General features: G+C 33.9%; 3 protein-coding genes and 1 long non-coding RNA gene across 8 annotated transcripts in view; 2 read left to right on the forward strand and 2 right to left on the reverse strand.

Moving 5' to 3' along the window:
* LOC148630151 (uncharacterized) overlaps window positions 1-310 on the reverse strand; it is a 32357-nt gene extending 32047 nt beyond the window's left edge. Inside the window, exon 1 of the mRNA XM_088561947.1 lies at window positions 284-310. Within this exon, the coding sequence (XP_088418073.1) occupies window positions 284-295 (12 nt within the window). The 5' untranslated portion in view covers window positions 296-310. The remainder of the gene's footprint in view (window positions 1-283) is intronic.
* Window positions 90-2543, forward strand: LOC148630153 (membrane progestin receptor beta-like). 2 transcript variants are annotated; one of them, XM_088561937.1, is made up of 2 exons: window positions 90-523; window positions 771-2543. In XM_088561937.1, exon 2 carries the CDS (start codon window positions 781-783, stop codon window positions 1810-1812), a length of 1032 nt encoding a protein of 343 aa, XP_088418063.1. In that variant the 5' UTR covers window positions 90-523; window positions 771-780; the 3' UTR covers window positions 1813-2543. The 2 variants fall into 2 exon arrangements, with proteins under 2 accessions (XP_088418063.1, XP_088418054.1); XM_088561928.1 differs by lacking the exon at window positions 90-523 and having other exon boundaries at window positions 541-2543.
* A 3965-nt stretch (window positions 2544-6508) lies between these two features.
* On the reverse strand, window positions 6509-25826 carry LOC148630154 (regulator of chromosome condensation-like). Of its 4 annotated transcripts, none has more exons than XM_088561958.1 (12): window positions 23283-23349; window positions 22054-22613; window positions 21609-21705; window positions 21023-21216; window positions 20259-20438; window positions 16172-16316; window positions 15470-15541; window positions 14056-14214; window positions 13472-13591; window positions 11157-11315; window positions 9473-9578; window positions 6509-9091 (listed from the first exon to the last, which is right to left on the reverse strand). In XM_088561958.1, the coding sequence occupies exons 2-12, from the start codon at window positions 22588-22590 to the stop codon at window positions 9028-9030; spliced, it is 1833 nt and encodes a 610-aa protein (XP_088418084.1). In that variant the 5' UTR covers window positions 22591-22613; window positions 23283-23349; the 3' UTR covers window positions 6509-9027. The 4 variants fall into 4 exon arrangements, with proteins under 4 accessions (XP_088418084.1, XP_088418090.1, XP_088418101.1 ...); XM_088561964.1 differs by lacking the exon at window positions 23283-23349 and adding an exon at window positions 22991-23259; XM_088561975.1 differs by lacking the exons at window positions 22054-22613; window positions 23283-23349 and adding an exon at window positions 25799-25826.
* Window positions 11803-12717, forward strand: LOC148630155 (uncharacterized). Its single transcript, XR_015919373.1, has 2 exons — window positions 11803-12156; window positions 12601-12717. It is a non-coding gene; the product is annotated as an uncharacterized LOC148630155 (long non-coding RNA).
* Window positions 25827-27644: the final 1818 nt, after the last annotated feature.

Here is a 27644-nt window from a genome sequence, read left to right on the forward strand (position 1 = left end):
TTTTTTCAATATTAATTTCATGTCATTTGAAACAGATTATGACAATAAACAAGCGGTTAGATTTAGATATAATGAATAGATAACTCCATGATATTCTAATCAAAAGTAGATCATGAATTTGAAGTAAAAAGTTAATCCTCACTGAAAATATAATAAAATACATGAAATGAAGCTGCATGTTGTGTTATGTAGGATTACTGACGTTTAATTAAAGTTTATGTCGTCACCAACGAATCAACAAATTGTATTATACAAGACACAAATACAAACATCCGCCTTTTACCGTGTAAGACATGAATGTCTCCTTCACATGCTTCTCATATTTTACTTCCCGATTCGAACATGGAACTTTTAAATGTTTTGAATACAGTGTTTAAAGCATAAATGCAATAATATTTACATTGATACGTTCCACGGTCTATTAATTGTAACCTAAGTTAAAGTATATTTTACACAACATCTACGACGGAAATCCCACTTTATGGTGACAAACATTTTTAGGTTTTCAGTTTTCAACTTCTGGGTTTGTATTTAAAATAAAATATGTTTACTAGTATATGATTTCTGCATGTTGAATATCGAATAACACATTTTTTATTATTGTTTTTATACAGTACTATAAATATAAGGATAAGTTATTTTTAATCAAATAAAAGACGCGTTTCAATGGTAAATAGTCGTAAAAATGCAGTGTTACACTCTCCACATGCTTCATTGATATTTCTCAATAGTTTAGAGTCGAGATTGTGTTTGTGTCTGTTTTATTACAGAGGGACTGTGATGATGACTAGTCATATTAAGGAACTTATAACGACATTTTTTGGGAAACAAGTCACAGTGACTGCAGACAATATACCTCTTTTGTATGTAGAACCAGGTGTAATCCGAGGATATAGACTAGAAAATAAATCCATCTCGTACTATCTGAAGAGCATTTTTCTGTTTCATAACGAAACTGTTAATATCTGGAGCCACTTGATTGCATTTATTCTGATGATTAAAACAAGTTACGACTGTATTCAGTCGTTTGAAAACACTTCAGGCTATTACGATACGATTGTATGTTTTGGACTATGTTGTGCTGCGTACACCTTTTTGAGTACAATGGCTCATACTGTTCATTCGAAGTCTCCAACTTACCATTATATTTGTTACGAGTTAGACTACCTGGGTATTGGTTACTACACTCTTGGAAGCTGTATCTTGGTTTACCACTTCAGCTGGCGGGAAAGTTTTTATTTGATATCAGACTTAGTGTTCTTGCCAATAATGGTTACTATGAGTGTTTTCGGTTTTGTATGTTGCACGATATCAAAGTTGTATTACAGACGTCCATACCCTCCCCAAAGGAAGTTATGGAATATTTTCTCATTTGGTCTTCAGTGTGCTTTGGCATTTTCAGGGTTACTTGCTAGGTACTACGACGCATATCAAAATGAAGGAATTTCAAACCTAAATCATCATTCAAGGTACATTGTTTGTATTCTTGTATCTGTTATGTTTTTTTCAAGTCACATCCCCGAAACAAGTTTTCCAGGGACTTTTGACTATATCGGTCAGGGACATCATGTGTTCCATGTTTTATCAGCTTTAGGTAGCCTTCAGCAGTTCAATGCTGCCATGATTGATTTGCACTTATACACGCCTCAAATGAAGAAACCATTTCCACGCTTCATTTTCATGGCACTAGGCGCCTACACAGTTCTTGGAATGGTTGCGCTTTTGATTCTGTATAAATATACACAGATTAGAGTGAAATCCGACATCCAGTATGAAAAGGCCAAGAGAGTTAAACTTAAGAAAGACGATTAAACTGTATTTGTAATACCCAACTATGCGTGGGTTCCCACTTCTCTCCCTATACACTCCAATTTATTCCATATATTTTGACTTTCCTCCCTACGGCGACCCCTTACCCCCGGGTTTCCATCACATGTCAATTGACCTTGTGAAAGTTTGTGGCTGTTCGTCATTTTATGTATGTCATCACTTCTATACCACGAATCACTAACTACATCTCATTTCAAATAAGATTTTTATCAGATCATACACTTTCCTGTTTTATGATTAATTATATTAAACTTGTGTTACTGTACGATGCTTGTCGATTTTTATTTAGATAATTATAGTACCGCTTAAGAATAAGTACAACATAATAATTGCACGTGCCTGTGGTTCGGTCAAACGGGACATTTGGTCCTGCCTGGTCATGGGAAAGAAATAAACCAGATATCTCCTCATTCAGTAGAACTAGCACCATTTTTTGTTTTTCAGCCGATCGCCGCTGAATGACTTAAATCATATTTTAATTCGTATGCAATTTTAATGGCATCACAATTTATGTAGTCCGAGTTGCTTTCATTTTCCTTTGAGCTTCCTTTAAATAGTGTTTTGTTGTGTCTTGCTTTGTTTTGTTTTTTTTTTTGCAGTCTGGTGGGGATATTGTTTTTGACTAATGAGAAGTTAGTCCAAGTCTTTGCATAGTTTAGGTATAAACATGTATATGTCCCTACCACTAATAATAAAAATATATTTAAAAATTATTATTAATTAATAATTCACAATTAATTCAATGTTATTCTACTTTCATACAAATATTATGAGAATCCCAATCTTTTTCATTTGAAGTTGACAACCACCAAGTCTTTTTCCTGCAGATAAAAATCTATTCTGTGGGTAAAATATCTTTCTTTCAGTTGCTTAATTGCTTAAATGAAGGTGTCTATTTAAATGACCACAAATTTAAGCTTCAATAGAGGAATTAATTCACTTAGCAAAACTGGTATCTATGTTTGGCTACTCCATTTCAACAAGGTCAGAAGTAGAAGTCAACCGACTATGATTTGTAAAGATTCGAGGCAAGGGAAATCGGGACTACTCGGTCATTTCCGAAAGACTGACGAGAAAGACGGAGTAGTTTCGATAGGTGTTCCAGGAAGTACGGTTAACAGTTCAAAATTGGTAAAGAAAATATCCACGATTTCCTGATTTTCTATAAGTTACTATAAAATACTTACAGCAAATTACAGGACGCACTGATTGATGTTCTGCTAAATGTACATTGGACTTTACATCAGGCAGAACACTCTCTGAGGCACAACGAGAATTTTTTGACTGTTTTAATAAGTTGTCTTATTGAGCCGAGACAATTATACGGTTACAACTATTTTCAGACAAAATACGAATCTGTAGGCAGCAAAGGAGAAGGACTTGGTCACTTTGCAAATAACTCGATCTGATCTACCATTGATTAATAGAAATGGGTTTGTCAGTTTACCATCAGTTGACCCGGAACTAGATGCTGCCACTTGCCTCATTGACATGACAACGTGTCATCAAGGTTACTGTCGATTGAAATGTCACGAAGGAAACGTAGAGGAGTTAAACGGAGACACAATGGAAATTGATGATGAATATTATCTAAACGCCACAAGAATCAAAGAACTTTTTATGAAAAGTTTTTCGAAAGAATTTATTTTTATGGTCCGGCTCTTACAGACAATGATATTAGTGCAGATTTTGTCTTCGGAATTAGCTGCATTAACTCTTTTTCAATTTCTTACAACGCTCAAGATTATGGCCAGACCAAGCAACACTAGATAAGTTGGTGAAAATTCCATGTGCTGTAGTGTGTGCGTCTAATGAAAATAGCACAATACCGGAAGCAGAGTTCAGATTTTCATTTGCAACAGCAGAACAATTTCTGATTCGCAATTTATCTGATATTCAAATAGCAAGCTACTGCTGTCTGAAATTTATCCAAAAACAAAAAACAAAAAACAATACAAAACAAAAACGTGTAAAACAAAGTATTAAAAAACAAGTATCTTTCTCGTAGTCATTGCATGAAAACATCTCTTTGGTTGTGTGAACAAACTGATCCGGATATGTGGACAAGACAGAATTTTTTAACAAACGTTATGACAAACATGTTATATATACACTTCTGTTACAAGAACAGGTACATGCCTCAACTATTCATCCCCGAAAATAATTTGCTTGATCATTCATATTCCTTCGAATTTGAACTCATAACAAATACGCTGTATAGTCTTATGAACCATGTTCCTATCATGGATTGTTTCTGTGATAAAACTCGAGAAACTAGTAAGTAGGCCAGTTCGAAATCTTCATTAAAAAGTCAAAAATCGATTTGCACAGACGTTGAATTTTGATTTCGAACTCGCTTGTGTGCCCCGTTTGTTGGAAAACTTTTGCAGTTTCTCATTTAGCGACCGTTTTCCGACCCAACCACAAACATCTATTCATAGGTGTGCTACATGACGTCATCGAACGTTTAGAGATTGTCGATAACCGCATGGTAGAATGTCTTAAACCATTGTTATACATTTACATGCTTACAGTAATAATGAACTCGGCGATAGATACAGTGGGTCGGAAAGACATAGCCGAAGAGTAGCTTTCAACTGGCGATGGCAAATCCATACAAAAGTAACATTTTTAACGATAATGCACTCTTGGGATCAATACATTTAGTACAATTAAATTATTTAGATGAAAATTACAGTAAAGCATCGGGTCGCATATTGCTCATTGAAGACATGATATTTAATAACAATCCAATGGAATGTCTTCTGGTGTTTTTGGATTGTTTCAGCAATTGAAAGTTTCTTTCTATCTATCATAGTATTCATGGTATTGGCTGAAAACTGTATAAAAGTCATTTTTTACCTTTCAATGGCAATAACTCTTACAATGGGTCGTCTAACAACTTTCATCCCTGGAGATTTTGTAGGCCTTATAAGGAGGATCATTTCAGCAATAATTTGGTTAAACCTAACGGTTTTGGAGATATAATATGCGAAAAACTACTGTCTGACCCTTATGTTCTATTTTAGTAACGGAAGCCATGTTTTTGATTAATCAAAAATCCCTAGATCAGTTCTATGCAGGATACTCCAAGAAACATTCAAGACAAGTTTGGTTCCAATTGGTCAAATAGTGTCAGAGTAGAAGATTTTTGAAAGAAATAACATGAAAAATAGCACAAAACATCGAAAAAGGACAATAATTCCGATATGACTTAGCAGATTAAAAAGAAAATTAGACTTCGGATAGCTTTCATCACGCTGAATGCTAGGAACCACTAATTCTACTTCCCATAAGCTCCAATGGTAATATAATATTCAATGGTTTCTTTGGACTTTACCTTAGCTTTAACCTGTAGAGGACTTTATATCAGCACGAGCTCACAATCCCCAGAATGGCATGTGGGTTTAGTAGACTTGCAGTGCAGTACTGGTCACTGGAAGTGAGGGGTCTATAAATAGCATTGGAAATCCCAGTGTTTTCACAAGATAGGGGTATATTTAGAAATCATTATAGACTAGACTTCACATCTCAAGAAGCAAAGTGCATCTATAAAATGTACAGAAATGTTTTTCCTTTCAGAAACGGTTTTAATTTTTTTAAAATAAAATGAGAACTTTTTTTTCACAGCACGATGAGGAACGGGGGCAATTTCTGCGTATGACTATTTTTGCAAATACTCATTGGTTGAACACTTTTACCCATGTCAGAATTTGGCTAAACCTAACGGTTTGGGAGGCATGCGAAAAAATACTGTCCAATGTTTTTCGTCGGATCAAATATCCCCACATCAGTTCTATTAAGGATACTCTAAGGGACAGTCATACCAAGTTTGGTTCCAAATGATCAAGTAGTGTCAGAGGAAAAAAGTTTGAAAAATTGTTTACGACGACGACGACGGACGCCAACTGGTGGAAATAGCTCACATGGTCTTAAGCCAGATGAGCTTAAAAGCTGAAACACTCCGAAGAATTATCAAAATCTATTTAAAAAACAGAGTATTGCTAAGCCAAGCCAAGCAATACTGAATGAAACAAACTACTTGATGAGCTCATGTGATTCTATAGAATTTCGTTTTGACCTTTTGTACAGCGACTTTGATATCAAACGAACACACATTTTGTGAGAACTAGGTCTTATCAAGTCCGGGTTTTTGTCATGCAAACTACACTGTAATTGACGGGACTCCCCACATCACGAGTCTTAAGTCCAATCAATGAAACCAAGCTCTGATGAAAATGGTGCATGATGAATTTTAGTTTAACCCTGTCAAGATGTAAATTCACGTTTGCAAAAATTGTTGAGGGATTGACAGATCGATAGGAAGATGGTTTAATTGAATTGCATAATAGTATTCAAGTGTGCAAGGAATAGCCAAATAAATTATCAATAACTTTGCCTATTCCATTTTTCAAATCATCTGTACATCATCCTAAAGACATTTTCAAGACCAAGAAATATCCAACAGAAAACAATTTGTGATATCACAATTTTTTTAATTAAAATCATGCGGATTAAAAGTAATAGAATATCTAACAAAGAACATTTATAACACAGAACCTGATAATAGTAGTGTCTACATCAGGATTGCACAATAATTAAAAACTACTTACCCAGTTAATGGTAATTTTAGAATAATTACAGATGACTGGTTTATATTTGATTCATAAAGAAAGAATATGCTGTATAGTTTTATTGCATATTTCATTATTAACAGTTAAAAACTCCCATAAGTTTTGGTCCACTAGTTGAGTGAGTTATGGAAAGTCCATCATTCAGATAAAGATTAACTTTTTAAACTTATATCCACGGTTACAAAATATTTGACTGTACTCAATGTTTGATCAAATATGTATCCACTCCTACAATCAATATAAACATAATAAAACTACATCAATAATTATAATGCCAGGTTCTCTGTGATTCTTTTGTCTCTTTTTGTGATGAAGTCACTTACCTTGAAAGTTTTCTAATCAAATTAATGAACAAAAATCATTATATAAGACTGTTATAATATTACATCACCAATGCTAACAAAATCCAGAAATACATTAATGGAGATAATTTCTCATCATCTACTTCACAAATACAATACATGGTAATGATAAAATACAACTACAATCAAAGAATGTTTGCTCTTTACTAATATTAATATCTAATGGATTGATCAAAGACCATTATTGATTATGCATCTTGACAAATCAACTTTACACATGATTATCAAAGTATTATATTAAGTGTTTGACACAAACATTCTAAAAGTGATCAGCTTGTTATCAACAAATTAGGATAAAATAATAAAGTGAAAGCCATGAAATCACTGTACGAGTTCCAACAACTTGAGTAAATAATCAACATTTATAAATCTTCATTATTGAGAGGTTGTTTCAAGGTTCCAAAAATAAATGTACGTGTATTAGAAGATGTGCATATGCCTATTACACATTGACTATAGCATGTCAGACCAGAAGGTACTTTCATTTCAACCAGATTTTTTTTCAGGTCGCATTGAGAGATAAGATCAGGAGTCCATGAAATTTACTTCCACATTAATTTTCTCTACAGTAACAAGGTTAGAAAGGTTATGGATAGAAAATCCTAAGAAAGTCACCTTACATTATTATGCAATTAGGCGAAATGAACTTATACAACAACTATCTTCCATAAATTTTGACTCTCCTTTAGATGCGCTAAAAGAACTACTGACGAATAACTCCAAAATTGTTGCAAACTATATCATAGACTGTTTAGATATACGATGTGGTGTTACATAAAAACTTGCTTATTCAAACTTATTTCACCTATAACAAATGACGTTAAATTTATAGAACCCTCATTTTCTACTTAACTTAATATGTACATATGACAGTGCTTCGTAAGCCTATCTGGCTGGCTGAAAATATATCTGTAATCTATGTATTTGAACATGAAAAATTCAGGTTGCACTTTAATAAATTATTTATTCATTCATTCATAAAGAACTAACCATGATTTGTATGGTATAACAACACTAGGTTTGTATGACACATCTGCTGCTTTGGCAAGGTAACTTTTTAATAACAGAATGCCAAATCATCTTAAAAAAAAACCCAATTTATTCTACACAAATTTTCAATGGTATTATCACTTTTTGAAGTTTCTGCCACTCTTTTGTGAATGAAAAGTTATCAATTTCTGTGACATGCATATACATTTTACTAGACCACATCAGTATTGGTGCCGTTAATTAAGAGGTTACATGTAATCTTTTATGCAGGTTGATATCTAGTGTTAAAGATCTTGCAATACATTTATCACCCATGTCACAATGTCAAGAGAGAATAACTGTAAACACAAATTTTGTTTTTCTTAGACAATTTCAGCACAACTGCTACATTTACATAAAAATCAAAGAAATCTGCCTAAATGATATGATACATATGTAAGCCGAAATGCCTATATGTAGGCCAAAATGTTCCCTTTTGCTTTTTCCGAAAAGTGAATTATCAAAATAAAAGATGCATCGCTCTATATACTTTGTAAATGGTGATCACTGATTTTTTTTTTTTGTAAAAGTTGCTGTTCCACTGAAATTGTTGAAAAAGTAACAAAATATGTGTTTATGATCATTGCTTGCTCTATTCACTGTTAAGCTGCAAAACTTGACATATATCACTGATTTGTTCACGATCATTTCTCTTGCTTGACAGTGTGACGGGGGTGTTATGAGAGTACCAAATGAATTATTTCAATGAATAAGTTAAATTTCAACAGATTAAAAATATTATTACACATTATGTCTGGCATACAAGTTTATAAAAGAATTAAAATAGACAATACATTAATTCTTCACTTATTTTAAAATTACAGCTAATTCATAAATTTATAACTTGCTATAATCCCTGATAATGATTCAAACATTGGCCCTGGGATACTATGTACTGACTAAAGTTATAATGTTTAAATGACAAATGCTAATTATGTGTACTGAATGAGGTCTAATGCCTCACTCACAGACACTTAAATGTATTAACACTGCCTTATAGTGTCCAATTCTGTTATTCAGCTTCAATGCCACTTGGCTAGATGCTGTTCTGTTATTAATAGTTAGTACTGCTGCCAAGTTGCCAGGATATAAAATCTAAAAATATCTTGACTGGTAAAATGAGGATTAAAAACCAGCAATCACAGAATACTAGATTAAAGAGTCCTGATTGGCTATGATTTGTCCCTGGCTAACAGGGCTGTATGTTGTCCACCTGCAGATACACCAATTACAAATCTGAAATAAAAAAAACTCTGGTCATTGAAAATTCTAAATATTCAATATAATGTCAACAATATTATTCAGTTAAAAAATATTGGCACGATAGTTTCAGAATAGTTACAATATTGTCCAATCAGAAAATACTAAGACTATCTTGTTTGATAAAAACCCCAAAAAAATCTGCAGCCATCAAACCTCCCAAGTACAGTGCATATTGGTGAAGGATTTTCAGGTAAACAAATGGTTAAAATTTTACCAATAATAAATGATGGCACAAGATCTCTTGCACCACTGATTGAGGTGAGAGCTTTAGATCATGTAAAGGATGATATAAAACCCTTCAAAAAGACAGGTAGCTTGTGTTGGTTTACAATGACAATGAAATATTCAACCAACCTGTTTTCTAGCTGTTTACCCTTCATCTGAACTAGTTCCCATACATCCTCTTCATCTCCAGTTCCAAGCTGCTTACTGGTACCCATACCCCAACCAAATACCACTCCTAGATTAGAAACAAGCAATAATTTGGTTTAGTTTTAATTGAAGGGTAATAATCAAATTACTGTCTTCAAAACTGTATAAACTATAAACAGTTTTATCAAACTGGACACAACATCAGCTAAATCAGTGAAACTTCTCAAACCAGACACCACTGGGACAAGAGGAAATGGCCGGTTTATAGGGGTGGCCGGTTTTGTGAAAAACAGCAATGCATTCCAAGAGCTGTTTCCATTAATGTGTTCTACCACCCTTCACATTGTCTGTTTGTTGGTCGAGACATGTTTAATGCTAATTCAAAACTTTTGGCCTTTTATTACATTTCAAAGCTTGCATTATTTGTAAATGATTTGATTTAATTAACGGTACTGTCGACAAAATAATGTTCTTGGTTTTGAAAGAATGTGTATTAAAGATCAAAGGGCTATTGATGGTAATTAATCATTTGTATTGTTTTAAAAAATAACCTATCAACAAAGTCTAATAATTTCAGCCCTTTGTTGTTTTGGTATGGGTACAGGTCACATTAACTGACAGTTAAAAGATTGTAAAGATCAAACTATTAAATGACCCCGATTGCCTGATGTGTGTACACACCAATTAACGGCCAACCAGTGACAAAACGTAATGTCTGGATTAAACTTGTTGTTTAAACTACTGTCTCCTTCAATTATCATCTGTCCACTGATGAAATGCAAAACCGGTCAGTGAATGAATTATTAATTACATAATTTTACGTAATCATTTACAGTTTTGTTGACACACTTATTATTTTACAGGTGAACAATAACCGGGCGGCCGGAATTGAAAGGTTATTTATATTTGAAATATGTAATTAAAACTATGAAAAACTGGCCGGTGTACGGTTTTAGGGGGTGACCGGTCTATTGAAGACAAAACACACAGGTTTTAAGGTATATCGGCTGGGACTTTTGAAAACAGCTGGTTTGAAGGGAAGACTGGTTTTGTGAGAAGTTCCACTGTATCAGTGTCATTATCAAATAATAAATCTGAAAAGAATAATAACCAGAGAATGAACATCAATTAAGTCAATGCAGAAAAAAAAAAAACACAAAAATTAAAAATTACTCCATTCAAAATAAGTCCAACTAAATCTGTAACTTTTCATAGTTAGACTACACATAAAATATAAAATCAATTGGTGAAAAAAAAAGTGTGGAAAACTATATATTCACTGAAATTTTCTAAGTCCAAGGGCTGTAACTTCCGTAAAAATCATTCAACTGTAACCAAAGTCAAACTTAATCTGTAACTTCTCATAGTAAGACTATATACAAAATTTTAAATCAATTCGTGAAAGCATTACAAAAAAAAAGTGGAAAACTGTAAATTCACTGAAAGTCCTAGGGCCACAACTACCGTAAAAATCATTTACCCATAACAAAAGTTGAACTTAATCTGTAACTCTTCATAATAAGGCCACATACTAAAAAAAAACTTATTTGGTAAAAGCATAACAAAAAAAAAGTGTGGAAAATGCAGACGGATGCCCGACATTTCCATGCCCCCTTGCCACACGTTGCAGGGGACAATCAGAAATACAGGACAACAGTTGACTTACCATCTTCCATTAATGCCATTGAAACAGACTGTCCAGCAGCTATATCTATACATTTTGTGCCTGGTAACTTGGTTACTAAAGTTGGCTCAGATTTTTCTCCAGGATTTTCTCCGATACCAAGTCTACCATACTCTGCTCGACCTAAAGTATACACTTTACCTAAAACCAATCAAAATATAGTAGTGTATTAGTGATTAACTTAAAAATTAGAATTGGAATTAGAAATTTTTTTAGTATATCAATTATCCTAAAATAGCAAAACTATAGGTGGATATTAATTCATACACGTAACCTACTAAAACTATCATATTATCAGATAAGAGAGAACTGAATGAAAAAAAAATAGTAGAAAATGCAGACCAGCTAATTCTACTTAATGACAAAACTTATTTGTCGCTTTATTTCATAAAAATAATAAAATTCTGATTTTTAAACATAGGAACTATGGAGAGATTCATAATTGTTGAACATAATTTGTAGTCAAAATTTGTACAATATACGGACAAGCTGTACAGGTAAACACCTATGAAAATGTTATAGAGAAACATTCTTATGAAACTAGTCAGGTGATGGATCAGTTCAGTTGTTTAGACAGACTCAGACTAATTAACATATGGCGTATTGCAAAAGCAGTGCAGAAAATGCTGTCAGGGCATAATCTACGCAGCGAAATGGAGATTCAAGTTGCCAAGAATTTTTAAAACTAGTTAAAAGTCGCCAGCTTATGTTCTTTTAAGAGAAGTGAAGTCGCTGTGAAACTTGACCAAAGAGAGACAACTCTAGCCCTTCCAGGTAATAAACAACCAAAATCCAAAATGGCGCCAATTTTCGCAACGAAGAGAAAACTTGATTTGGAAGGAGTTCACTTAATTTCCAAGCAATCCAGGAAATATTTCACCTGTTCTAGCAACTTGGATAAAGGATAAAATCAGCAGAACTTATTTGAATGAAACATATTCAACTTATTGAGTTCAAAATCAAAGGAAAACAATCACAAAAGGTAAGGTACATGTACATTATGTGTTCCTTGATTAAATGTGTTATTTAATTTATTTACTCAATGAGAGACTCTAACAGCGATTTCAATGGTTTTAAAAGACAATTAATAATTGGTAAGTTCAGCTTGGATAACAGTTATGTGTATGAGTGCATGTGATGATGTGGGTTTGAAGTGACACTTTGTTTTGATAAGGCAAAAATAAAGATAATCAAGCAGGGAAATTTATTGGGTAATAGACTACAATTATGACATATCAAGATGCAGTCATTCCTTTATCAGTTTAAATTACAGCTATCAATTATTTGAAAATAATCCCACTACATTTATATGTACATGCATGTTTGTAAAGACTGATTTGTGCTTTTTATCAATTACAATACAAGTGTACTCATCATAATGTCAGAACAGAGATAATTTTCACAAATATTTCTTTTTCTTTTTCAGGAAGAGACCACATGAAGGTGCAGACCATTTTTAGACTTTAAGAACATGTTATTATAAGAAACAATTCTCAATGACAATCTGATCATTTACTATATTCAATTAAAGTTACTTATTATACATGTACTTATTCATTTGCAAGTCTAGAAAATGGAATTACAGTATTAAACTTATCTTATTTGTTTATTATTTATTAGAATACATGACCTTGAGATACAGCTTCATATCAATGCGATAAAATACTCTAGCAGTGAAATATGATTTCTTCCCATTCCAGACTCACTTCTCCCTATCACTCCTGGAAGGGAGAAGTTACTTCTCCTATTCACTGAATCCTAGATTATGCCCTGACTCTTTTTATATTTATTTATGTACGAGTTAGGGGATGAATTTTGTTCTATAAATACTGGAATAATTGAACCAGTTAGTTGAGTGGACTGGTGGTATAAATAGCAGCATGAATATGTTAAAGTTCATTGAAGGGCACTGATCAGTCCCAGTATGTGCTACATTGAAGTTATGCTTTATGTTTATAATTATACAGTTTAGTTTTGAAATTAAAACAGGATATTTAATTTTTCATTTGTGTTGCTGAACTTAGAAGCTGCTATTGTACGCCTGACATTTGGCGGTGTGATTATTAGTTTATTTGTATATTTTATTAACGGTCATCATGCCTGACTAATCCTGTACATCGCATTAGTTTTGTTTTTGTGAGGTGTTATGAATAAGGAAAAATAGTGGCACATTAGTACATAAATACTTTATATTTGGATAAACGAAGCGAGTTAAAATATTTAAAAAATGAGAAAATGCAATTAAAAAGGGTAGCTTTCAGTTTGATCATGAAGAACCACCTCAATAGCATACATACCAGCTTCATCTAGTAGCATTGTATGGTGTTGACCTGCTTGAACTTTGACCCATTTTTTGTCATGTTTGGCAAAGGAAGACACCCATTCTGGTACAAATCTATTTTGCATGTCATCAAAACCTACAAACAGACATTTCACTTTAAAATAAAAATTCAGCAGACCTCCTTTTTTTAATATTGTAATACAGCCATACTGTCCAATTTTCAAAAAAGTTTAAAGGCTTCAAATTAATATAAATACAAAAAAATGTGTTCTACCAACTTCCCAGGTGTGTATACATATGTATCTTGAAGTAGTTACTGAGACCACCAGAGAATATACATACCTATCTGAAAGTAGTTATTGAGACCCCAGGAGTATATACATACCCATGTGGAAGTAGCTACTGAGACCCCAGGAGTATATACATACCTATCTGGAAGTAGCTATTGAGACCCCAGGAGTATATACATGCCTGTCTGGAAGTAGTTATTGAGACCTCAGGAGTATATACATGCCTGTCTGGAAGTAGTTATTGAGACCTCAGGAGTATATACATGCCTGTCTGGAAGTAGTTATTGAGACCCCAGGAGTATATACATACCTATCTGGAAGTAGTTATTGAGACCCCAGGAGTATATATCTCCAGTGTCTTCCTCTTTAGCAAATGTAACATACTGTCCTGCCCAGATATCAGACCATGTGGCCTTCTTCCTACTACCATGTTTTTTACATCTAACGGGTCCCATCTTCAATATTGAATCTGAAATAGAAAAAATATCATGGAGCCATGATCTTATGTTTATTAACAAAATATGGTTATATCACCAAACCATGAAACTACAGGTTAATAAAAAGCTAAATGACAAGAACACACTTAACTTCCTGTTGAACAATTGACAATTTACAGTTCCAAAATGTAACCTGTATTCACTCCATTGATAAGTCTCTACTAGGTAACCCTACCCTACCATACGCATATGACTAAATTGCAAAGTTGAAAGACTTGACAGTCTATTTAAATATTAGTTCAGAAAGTGATTTACCTGCTAAACTAATGTTTTCTTTTCACAAATTTTTAAAAATTTTCATCAGGTAATGTCTAAAACACTTTGAAAAGCTATAATTTACAATAGAAAATGGCCGGGTATCTGATTGCCATGTGACTATTTCGGAAGAATATTTGGTTAATAAATAGAAGGGAATCCCCTGTCTATAAAATAGCACACATGTGGTACTGAAATAGACATGATAGAAAACTATATTTAAGACTTACTCAATACAAATGAGTCCTTTTATCCAGATGTCAAGCAGAGAGTTAGGAATTTAATAAAAATAGTAACAGAAAAGTAATTTATTTCCCAGTCAAGGACCCACACAGGTAGCAGTTTTCAAAGATTTTATTAATTGGACCACTAAGATCATACACAGTAGCAATATTTCAATTATATCCAGGCAATGAACATGAAATGATGATGAAATGAAAAATGGAATGGGGCACAATAATAATAGGGTCAACAAATTTTGACTGCCACTGTAAATAGGGAGAGGTGGGTAGGGTTGGGTAATTTAGCCACCTGCGGTGGACTGCAAAGGTTCATACTCTGATAGAATACCACAGCAGGGTTCTTTAACATGGGAGGAATGTGGCATCTTTCCCAACACATTGCACCACTGTGGTTTGCAGTCAGGTTTCCCGTATTATGGCCTGACAACTCCAGCATGTAGCATGCCAGGGGTACCCCATTCCACCATCTGGGGCACACAGTTGTCCGGTGGGCAGAGCTCCCTAGCCCCTGGCCAGGGTTCTGAACACATTTTAGTTGCCTTTTATGACAAGCTTAGAACTATTGCAGGTCTATTCTTTAGTCCTCTGGACCTGCACAGGGCCATTCGAAAAAGGTCACGCCAAAGTGACTAAAGGTTTTAAAATCCTGACCAAAACCCCGTAATATCATGAATAAAAACAAGCTAAGTTTATTGTAGTTCACTTAAAGAACTTGTGAAACTAGACCTACCTAAACCTTTTCTTCCACCTCTGCCAGCAAAACACTCAGCTACTCTTCCAAGTTGTCCTTGTTCAGCACATCCTAGTAGATAAGAAACCATACAAATGATTTCTAATTAACTGCAGCACTAAAGCATGTGACAGAAATATTCTTGAAAACTCCAGAAATTGTTCAGCACTATGGTAAGAATGCGTGTGAGTCATCACAGATAGCACGACTATACTAATCTATTTTGTGCCCACTTTACATATGCACCTCGATAAGCATCACAATAAAGCAATTTGTCAAGACCTTGATTATTAAAGTATAAGCACAAAGAAAAGTTTTTTTTTTGTTTTTAGCTATTTAGTATAAATGTTTTCAACTCAATCCAATAAAGGACATCTTTGTTATTATTTTCAGTTGTGTAATATGAATTGCTTGATGTTTTGTTCTTTTTTTCAATACAATCCTGAATCCACTGAACCACATTTCAAATTAAAATAAAAAAAAAATATGCATCTCTACTTTACTTTCTTAATTTTATAGTTGTTTGATCTTTGATTACATATAAGTAAAACTAATTTATACATTTATTCACCAGACATCTACAACATACTACTGCTGAAACTTAATGATTGAAAGACTATTCAACAGGTATAGGCCTGCATCAGCATTGTAAGTATTAAATATACCGATATCATAAACTATCAGATAAACTTAGATACACACCTCCAGTGAAAATTTCTCCTTTATCTGTCAAACAGACTAAGTGATCTCCTCCTGATGCTATTTTAACTACAGTTTCTCCAGGTAACATCTCCAGGGGTTCTGTGCTGATACCTCTAGCTGTCAGGCCCATAGATCCATTGGCATCCTAAGAATGACACAAATAAATAAATCTATTAGATGTAGGTAAGGTTCACTAAACCAGAGGTTCAATCTAGGGGTGGTGCTAGTTCCAGGACCCTTCTTATCTTCAACCCTTTTCCTAACACTATTGTGGATTTTGGTTTTCCTGAAGCATGAAAAATAAGATTCAGCAGTTGTCAACTACAGAACCATGAAGAGAATGATTTATGGGTCAAATATCACAAAATTGTAATTCACCAAAGTTTTCTTCTGCAACAGCCTGTTGAACCCTGTACATTTGGGGACCAATCTTGGACATACGATTCATGTTGGACACAATTTTTATGGTGGATATGCATGTACTAAGCACTTCAGACAGTATTTACTGCCATTTCTTAAACACCCAACTCCACACAGTAATCAGTCCTATTTCTTGTAGACAACACAATAACAGAATATGACTAACTCCTGACAACATTCACATCTCCATATGGTAATCTAAGACTCCATAAAGTTTCATAACAATTCAGTCAGTCCTTACAAGAAATTGTAGACAATGCATCAGACCAAGTTTTATTGAAATATACCTAAGTTCCAACAGCTGTCATATCTACAATTTGTGTTCAAACATAAATTCCTGACAATATGCCCATTCCACTAGGGTAGTAAAACACCCCATTAGGTTTCATAACAATCCTGCAAGTCATTGAGGACGAGTTGCAGACAACGCATCAGACCAAGTTTTGCTGAAAATCAAGTCCAACAGCCATTACTTTTACAATTTTTGCCCAAACATGAATACCAGACAATATACCATATTTTTTCGACTACAAGTCAATACCTTTTTCAGAAAAGTGTCAGCCTCTACTTATCGTCCACTTTGACTTATATAAGGATTTTTCAAGAAAAAATGTTCATCTACAATGCATTTCATCAGATTTGTTTATTTCATTTTGAACTGCTTTCATTCAAAATATTGGGTACCCGGTAAACAAAACGAAAGCCGCAACTCAAACAGTTAAACCGGCAATCAAATTTGAAGATTTTTGATCAGCCGCTATCCTTCATGAGTGAATAGGATGATGTTAAAAACTTTAGAACCATATACAAATATACAAACAGTCATTCTTTTTTTTATTGTATTTCTGAATACCAGGTAATGCAGTGCTTGCCTTTAGCCAATAGCCCAAAGCCCGGAGCTTGTAAAAATTGATTCAGGTTAATGAAATGATGTGTACATTTATTGTTTCGGGCTAATTGAATCCTATACAGTCCACTATTATTCGGGCTAGTCATTGAGAATTTTGAAGGAAAAGACTGGTAATTGTTTATTACCGCTTGTAATTATGACCTATTTATCAAACTAATTTCCAGCTTTTTTCACACCTGGGTGCCCAAGCTTGACATGTTTATGATTTCATACACCTGATGATCTAAGGCTTCAAAGCAATTGACATGCAATTCAATAAATATAACTGAACTCACAAAGTACACTTTAACAAAAATACAAATATTAATTCAATTCAGAAATATTATACAAGGTAACATCACTGGAATAATATGCTGTGAAAAAAACAAACCACTCAACTTAGATCTCTGTAGACATCTACGATATAGATGCACACTTCTGACCCTTGACTTATCTATGTTTTTTCATCGATTTTGGTCAAAATTAGGCAATTTGACTTATACTCCACATCAACTAATAGTCCAAAAAATACAGTACACATCTCCATATGGTAATTTTACACCCCATTAAGTTTCATAACAATCCTACAAGTCAGTAAGGAGGAGTTGCAACAACCCATCAGATCAAGTTTTGTTGAAAAATGTCAATGTTCAACAGCCATTATCAGGGGCTGCTCTGGCTTCCAAAATTCTGTCGCCAGAAAAATCGCCAGCTGCCATTTTTTGTCGCCAGTTTTCTGAAATTAGAGCCAAAGGGTGCCAAAAAAATTATACTTTTTTAAAAAAAAAGACAGTATTTAGTTCACTGATAAATGATCTTTGTCAATTCATCAAAATAACCTCTCCATTCATGACATACATGTACCCAAGATTCACTCTTGATGCATGTATAAAGCATGTTTTTAGCTCTAGTCTGTCACTTTCATATGCATAAAATATTAAGTACTACTCCAGAAACAGGTATTTTACTTCTATCAAAGACTATATTATTATTCTCATACAGTCCCTGATTTTAACACATGTTCACCTCTGTCCTTTATGATCTAATATATCTAATACAATATTATTTACTTTCTTTTTTATTATTTTTAACAAACTTGATTCTTTTTTTCAAGTGATCAAATTTCTATCAAACTACAGTTGGCCCATTAATTGTGTCCCTGTTTAATTATCTTGATATCTGAATAGCATTCTTAATTAGATTTTGGGAATCCCCATTCTATTTGTTTACTGATTTTCCTGCCAAAAAAGTCATATGGCAAAAGTCTAACAAATGTCATCCATTTTCTTTTATCAACTCTTTCATTTCGAAGTATTTAGACACTTCCTGATGGGATAATCATTGTTAAATGGATTTAAATTATTCTGTTATTATGTAAGTCTGTTTCTAAATGTATTACATTGTTAAATAGGGCTGTGAAACGTGTGTGTAGCCACGTGCATATGGCCTTAATTGTGTTTACCTTTGACCAGATGATGAGAGTTTTGATTGGCTCAATAATATATTTACATTTGATTGACACTTCCCATGAGGGTATTGTCAGTCCAGTTGCCTGGTCTAATTACCTTTAATTGCCTTAAGTCGTAAATTGGTATCAATTAACTCTGACCAGGTGTCACACAATAGTTTAATCAGAGAGAATATCCGTTACTGATGAACTTCCTGTCAATTTTAATAAAAAATAATCTACATGTAGGCGCCAAGAAAATTGCCAACCGGCTATTTTTGTCACCAGATAAAATAAAAAATCGCAAATTGCGACATTGGCGAAGCCCAGTGCGACCCCTGCATTATTTTATTTTTGTCCAAGCATAAATTACTGATAGTATGCATATATCCACGTGGTTATATTACATTCTTCAGAGTTTCATAACAACGTTTAAAGCTGCTTAGAAACTACTTTTGATGGATGGACAGACAGACAGGGTCTATACCTACCTACCGTCTATACCCAACAAACTTTTGTGGGGGTATAATAACTTTTAACTGAGCTTTAAAGCTGCTTATTAGATTTTCTATCAATCCTTAATAAACATATGCATATGAAAGAAGAACACATATTGATGACAATACTTTTAAAGAGTAATCAAGTGAACCAAGGTTATAGTGGTATTCAACAGAATGTAATCCAGGGACAAAGACCAGACATGGAAAACCGACATACACAACAAAGAACATAAAGTAACTGAAATCATACATACGAAGTAACAAAAGCAAATGAGCAACTCGGATTCCACTAAATACTGGCAGCATGGACCAGGTGCACCGGTAGGGTAAGCTTCCTCTGTTTTTCTAAAAGGTTTATACTTCAAAAATAGGATTGGTTTCAACATGCTGATTTGGATCAAATCTGGCGAAAATTCGGACATATCACACAAGTTGCTGCAAGTGTTTTCAAATGAAATATTGAAATTTCAAAAAAAATCAGTGAGCTACCTACTATACATATATCACTTTCTGTTGCGTTTTGAGTTATTGTGCAGACGGATGGATGTGGAAAAAACAATATGCCCAACTTTTAACTGTGGGGAGCATAACAATAATAGAATGTACAACAATTTTCCTCTTAAGGAGAGACCAGTCTTATTGTGCCATAACATTCACCTAAAATATCTTTTACAAGACAGCTTCATATGAAAAAAATCATTGTTCATTCCATCATTTCAATGCTTAAATCTAACCCGCATCAAAAATATGGGTAACTATGATTCAACTGAATCACTTAATATTAAGTATTCTACTAAGACAGGAACTGAAGTATATTGTACGATAACTTACCCGAAAGTTTCCCCAGGCATAGACATGACCATCATCTGTTAAGATAGCAGTATGACTGTCACCACATGTAACCTGTATGATTTTATATGGCAGGTCCAGTCTAGTGGGTAGGGTCTCTGAACCTTCCTCAGAAGTATCTCTACCTAAAGCTGATTCATCATTACAACCAAAAGTGTACATCTACAAATACAAAGGGTTATACATTGGCAAGTTCTAGAATTACATTTTCATGACCTCATTATCTTTTTATGAGACATTTTCATACAAACTTATATCTGTTGTAATGGATCAAATTTCTATTCAGTTTCAGAAACATCAGTTTGTAGTGTACTGTTAAGCATCTCAAAGAAAACATCCCCAAGTTATCATCAAGAAAGAACTGACTAATGAAATCAAGTGTACAAATGTATTTTTTATATATCTTGGGCCAAAAATAATGTATGTTTCCTGCCACACTTCCTACTCTAGTTTTTTGTGCCTACCTTAAACTTTGTATTTTTTTTTTGGCTGAAACACCAGTAAGGTCTAGATTGTTTCCCCATTTACTCAATGTAAAATGTTTTTGAAAAATAAAATATTTTTACTACCTACCTATCCTATTTTTTTTCTTGCCTTACTGTGGAGTTTTTACTGCAAAAATTTCAATAAACCCTTCACTTTTATTTTAAACTAGTCATACATATTGCAAAATGAGTGTATATTAAAAATCTTTAGTCATATTAATATCTTACAAATAATTGTTAGTACTTTATTTGGATACTTACTTTCCCTTCGTTTGTGAGACATGCTGTATGCATACCACCAGCACACACTTGCACCATTGGGTCATCTAATTTAAGCAAAGCTGGTCGGGCTCGCTCAATGATATCTTCACCTAAACCAAGCTGGCCAACATCACCTTCCCCTAATGTTAAAGCTACACCAGTTTTACTAAAGTCTGGATGGGTGGGATGGGATACTATAAAAATAGATACACATAAACATAATTAGTATAGAACACTAAAACTAGAGACAGTGACTACCCCAATTTTGGGTCAGAATTTCAGCCCTATTCTCAAAGAGAAATGTGATCAAATTTCAGTAGCGAAATAACATTTCCAGATTTGTATATGATTAAATTGGAGATTTTTAAGATATTCAATTTTCTTTATTAGTTTCAACTAGCAAATATATGACTAAGAGACAGACTTTTTGCATCATTTTGGCTAAATACTGCAAATAAATGGATATGGGTTCTCTTTATCTTAAATATCAGAGTAAGATAAGCATTTGGTACAACATTTCTGAAATAGAATCACATCTTTTCTGATATGATTTGCCATCGAAATAACTTAAGCCACTGAATTATACCTTTGCCGGTCAACTTTTCTTTAACTCTCTTCTTGGCTTCAGGAGATTCTGGGGTAATATCAGAGGTACGTCCTCGTTTCTTTCCTCTGCCTGGCATCTGAAAATCAAATAATCACAATAGTATCACAAGATACTTATTACCTCTGCAACATACAAAAGCACATTAAAATGTTACAAGACTGCATAAGAATCAGGCAAAAATGTGTCTGAACATGAGTCATACAAAATGTATGTATTTAGCATAACAATACTATAATGCACATGAACATTAAGACTGTTTATCTAGTCTTATCACACTGTATTTCATATTCTTACTGAATGGACAGTATATGTTCTGGCAGATTTAATAGAAAAACATAATTTGCCTGATTCTTGTTTAGACCTGTGTTTCTAACAAAAATCCTCTAAAGGCTAATACTACCACTGACAACACAGACCAACTTACTCTAGGAGGCGAATCAAAAAATTGGTTTTTCACTTCTTCAACTGTCTGCAGTTGGCCTTCTGTAGTGTTTTTTGAGTCTGAGTCTACTTTTGATTCTTCATTTATGTCCATGCTTTCTTCTTGTCCCTTCGTTGTACTAGCTTCTGGTTTTTCCTCATTCATATTTTTATTAACTTGATTTTTAGGAGCCTTTTGGTTCATATGGCTTATATCAGAAATATTTGAGGAAAACACTTGTTCTTCTTTCTTATTGTTAAGGTCTTCCTTGTGGACATCTTTGTTTTCTTTCATTTCTACTGGTTTAAGGCCTTCAATTTCAGAAATCTCCATTTTGTCTCCACTACCACTAGTATCAACTGGCTCTGAAATATTTTCCTTGTTTTCAATTTCAGTTGAGACTCGTTTAACCCTTTCTTCTGCAATTTCATTTGATTTCTCCTCTTGCTCACTATCAACATTTTCACTGGGTACAGCACTTATTTCATCAACATCTTTGGTTACATTAGAAAGCTCTTTTTGTCCAGTTTCCCGTTCCATTTGATTATCTTCTGTCTGCAATTCTAGAGAAGATATATTTCCCTGTGAACTAGGCTCAAAAGGATTGGTGACAGTCAACAGTGTCATTGCTCAGACTTTAGTAAAAACAACTGAAGCTACCAATACCAGGGTTTTTTTTATTGTGTAATGAGAACTACTCAGTGAATGGTGTTACCTGACAGGAAATGGCAGCCTCAGGAAAGATATATAATTTAACTACCAATCATGATTACATGATAAATTTACCCTACAGATGAATTAATTAATTTCATGAGTAGTAATAATTAGCACTCTGGTGATCTGCATAACCAATCAATATATTATTAATAACTAAATAAGGTAAAAGTTATAGTTTCTTTGATTCTGAATCTGATTCAACAAGTCAGTTTGAACATTTTACCTTTTTTCTATTCACACGAAGAATAGTTTGCAAAATGCCATTAGATATGTATTTAAGAAAAAACAAGGCTCATTCAAAAAGTCCCGAATGTATATATCTTCGACATATGAACAAATGCCTGAATGGCAAATTATTCTTCTGTCGTTGTGAGCTCCTTCCATCAATGACTTCCGTTGAACTTGGACTTAAGAAAAAGAAAAGCAGTCAACCAAATGCGTATTGTCTAATTAAAAGCAGTTTTTTTCGATTAGGAGCAACCGATCGACTCATAGCCTTAATAGCAGAAACAGACCTTTGTATTTCCTTTCACGATTGCCGGATTCAGAATGGTTTTGACTTTGCCGCGTTGCACATGCGCTACTGCCATCATACCTTATTCCTAAAACATCCGGAAGCTTTCTACCACCGCAAACAGAAAATTGTTTCCCCTTTGACGGTTCGTGGTCAACCAACTCCAGCGTCATTTAGTCTTTCATTTTGGGTTCGAATAATTCAATAGAATTTTATATTAAGACCATCAACTTGATAGCCCTAAATTTATTGATTTTATTTTAATTTCAAATTAAGGCCTCTGTTTGTCTTTTTCGTTTTCACCTTTATTTTATTTTTTATGTTACTTGAGTATACAGGATCCCGGAGCAACTCGTTCGCTGTAAATGGGTATACTGATGATTTGGAGCCAGCTGCAGCCTAATTTGTGGTGTGAGGGTTTTGTCTCTTTGACATATTTACCATACCTATTCTCGTATCAAGTTATAGACGGTTGTAATTCATTCAATTCCAATATGCCAATTTCCAAACTTCCTTCTGTATAACAATTAGATCGAATAAGTCAAACACTTCATACGCACGGGGCTGTGCATCTACTTCTACAATCTCCTGACCAACTTCAACACGCTGAAGATAATGTCACTTATATCTGCGCATGCTACTTACCAATTCCAAACTAAATTAAACTAGTGAATTTAAACATAAACGATAGGAGTGAATTAAAAAGAAGGAAAGATAAACAATAAGAGTGAGTTCAAAACTATATGCATTGGTAGATGTTTAATGACTGTAGGTGCAAGTTGAGATGGCTGTTTTGAATGACTCGTAACTCATAATAATGTTCATTGGTATGCTGTTCCATAATTTGATGGTTCTTGGGAAGAAAGATTGTTGTCCGACTTGTAACTGACACTGAGGAATTTGGAAGGACAATGAGTGCATGTTTCGGGAATGTCTGAGAGGTGGAATTAACCGGTCTGTCTTTGTGATGGCAACTAGGGAATAATTGATTTTGTACATTATTCTTCTTGTGTGTGATCTTCTATGAGCTAGGCTTCTTCAATTTAAATGTTGTATCATGTTGGAGACACTAGATGTATTGTGATACCTGTTTGTCACAAACCTAGCTGCACGCCTTTGAATCATTTCTATTTTATTAATGTCATCTATAGTGTATGGATTCCAAATAGAGCAGGCATATTCCAGTGATGGTCTGACTAGCGATTTATATGCCTGCTCCTTTACCTTGGTGGAACTGTTGTTTAAATTTCTTTTTAGGAAGCTTAATGTATTGATGGCTTTGTTGCATACATGACTGTACTATTTAAGGTCAGATAGGATTGTAATGCCAAGGTATTTAGCTTTATCGACATGTTCTAGTGTATGGCCATGTAATGTGTAGATATATTTGACAGGGTTTTTTGTTACTGGAGATCGAGAGAACATTACATTTGTCGGGGTGGAATGCCATGTGCCAATTTTTTTCCCATTCTCCTAGTTTTCCTAAGTCATTTTGTAATGATTTACAATCACTGTTAGATTTAACTGCTAGATAGGCTATGGTGTTCTTTTGGTAATTCAAAACTCTGACACGTTGTTGGATCTACATACGCCATGTTAGACAAATGGGTGAATGTACAGACCCCTTGACAGAGGATCATTCCAATGAAGCATAGATTAACTTGTGGATATCTTGCAAAATTCTGATAAAACGAATTAATAATTATTAACCAAATTACAAAATATATAATCATACCCCATTTCAGACAATTTAGGTGAAAAAAATCTTACCCCAATTCAGAAAATTCAGCAGAAAATTCAACTCGTTTGTCGGAACATACCCGGTACTCTAGATATAGTATCACCCTACCCCGGGCATATACCAGACAAAATTGAACATTAGATATGCCGTTATGTCATTATGAATGCTATTGGTTGGATCTTCAGGTATAGACTGTCTAGTATAGTGAGTTCGGAGGGGCGTTTTCATAACTCGAAGAATTTTCCTCAAACTCCCCCTAAACACAAATTTCGACCAATCAAAACACTTGATATAGAAGTTTTGAAGGAAAATCTTAATTTATGATTTGATTTGAAACCCAGACCTGGGTTTTCCATAGTTGAAATTTTCTCTCTTTATAAATAACCTTCATAATTTGTTTTCAATAGGCATATCATTATATAGCAGCTCTTGATTAAACCAACAAGACAATTGTTGAGGTCAAACATGTATATTTTAATGTACTGAATGATTTTAAACATCATTCCGTGTGTCTGTTCTCCTACTGGTCTGTTAAGCGTCTTCACATCTCTTGGGTGTCTCAGTGTTTATAAGTGACAAACCTAAAACTGTCCAGTTTACATAATTTGTGGCTTGTATGGATTAATTTCCTTCTTTAGTAAAGTGAAACTGATGTTAATGTTCCTTCGTAGGAAACCAAGTGTATCGATACGATTGTCTCCATTTAGGTCGGTTGGATTGTTCGAGATCAAAGGATTTGAAAATTGATAGTGCTACAATGACTAAAATTTACTTACCGCTGTTTTCAAAAGCAGCCTCCCTTGCAACTATCTAAATGCAAGTTGCTATGCAACGTTCGACACAATCGCAATATGGACGTTCATTCAAAATACAGCTGGTCCGATGTTCTTGGACAACGTTCTTCTACAGTGGACTTGACTTTTTATGTGCAAATCGGTGAGTGTTTATAGAAAAGCAGAGGACGCATATCCGTGCACCTGGTCAATGCTCCCAGCTTTTAGTGGAGTCCTAGTTACTCATTTACTTTTGTTACTTTGTATGTATTATAATGGTTATTATATGTTCTTTGCAGTTTTTGTCTGTTTCCCAAATCTGGTCTTTGTCCCTGGATTACATTCTTTTGATTTCCCGATAGAATCTTGGTTCCCTTGATTAATCTTCCAAACTATGCTGTAATGGGACGACCATTTGTTATTGAGGAGAGGGGTGGGTTCGGGAAAAACATATTTTTCGCCATGTTAACGATTATGATATTCAATTTTCATGCACGTACATCGAATCAAATTATTGAACATGGCATTTTAAATTTCATTTTTTTTTGTTTTTGTTTTTTCTTAATCTTTAACAAATTTTTACACTTATTTACAAAATAATCTCTATTGCTATGTTTATTTCTCTTCTTCTGAAATAAATTTGTTCACATTAACTACATTTTTTACAGCAACATTGTTAAAGTCCGAAATACATTTTACAAATTAAACGAAGTATTCCCTAATTGTGACAGACGGTCGGTGTCGAGCAACTCGTCACCGTTGGTGACGCTGGTAAAAACCGAAATACAGCCTCTTGCAGTGTAAGAGCAAACTTGCAAGTTGTATTATATGCAGGTTATAGGTTCCAGAGAAAGCAATAATAGTTTTGCCAGATATTTTTTTGTCACTGCATCGAATCCCCGTTCATTGAATCTCAGTTCGTTCAAAACTTGTACTAAACATATTTTATTTTCAAATAAAGGGCTCTCAGGGGGCATGAACAGTTATAAACAATTATATGAAATTAACACCAAACAATAGCATAAACATAGACATATAGACATAGACATAGACATAGACATAGACATATAGACATAGACATAGACATATAGACATAGACATAGACATATAGACATATAGACATAGACATATAGACATATACAAAGACATAGATATAGACATAGACATAGACATAGACATAGACATATAGACATAGACATAGACATATAGACATAGACATATAGACATAGACATAGACATAGACATATAGACATAGACAAAGACATATAGACATAGACATAGACATAGACATAAACATAGACATATAGACCAACAAAACTTTATTTTGATTCGGCATGATTATAATATACAAACATAAGCTCTCGTGAGCTTTCCATCGAATATAAATAACATATACATAACCTTAAAACAAATGCGCATGCTTATAGCAATCAAGCATAAGCAATATAATTAAAAGCAACTAAAACAAATACAAGCCAAAAATATCATAAAAGTTGTTTCACGTTTCCTTCTTGGCTAGCCTTTTCAGCCTTTTCTGCTAGGTTATTCCTCTCTGATGCTTTTCTTCGTAAATTAGTTGGCAATACTGTATTATTCCCGTGCGTTAGCCTTTGCTGATCTCGTTCTACTGTTGTTTAGATCTGCTTTTTTGTTTTTCCTCATTTTAATCTGATCTTATGTTCCCTCGCTAATCCAATTTTTGTGCTTATGTTTTCTAGGAGCCAATACCTGTTGACAAGTACATTGTATTCACAGTGTCTTTCACTCCTTTCCAGGTTTCATCAATATTCTGATCGTCGTCTGTCTGATCTTGGAGTACCTCAAATCTGTTCTTTATTTCAATTTGCAT

Source organism: Perna viridis, chromosome 1 (genome assembly GCF_037379345.1).
Source record: "Perna viridis isolate PV_CMFRI_1.1 ecotype Kerala chromosome 1, ASM3737934v1, whole genome shotgun sequence".
Taxonomy (NCBI): domain Eukaryota; kingdom Metazoa; phylum Mollusca; class Bivalvia; order Mytilida; family Mytilidae; genus Perna; species Perna viridis.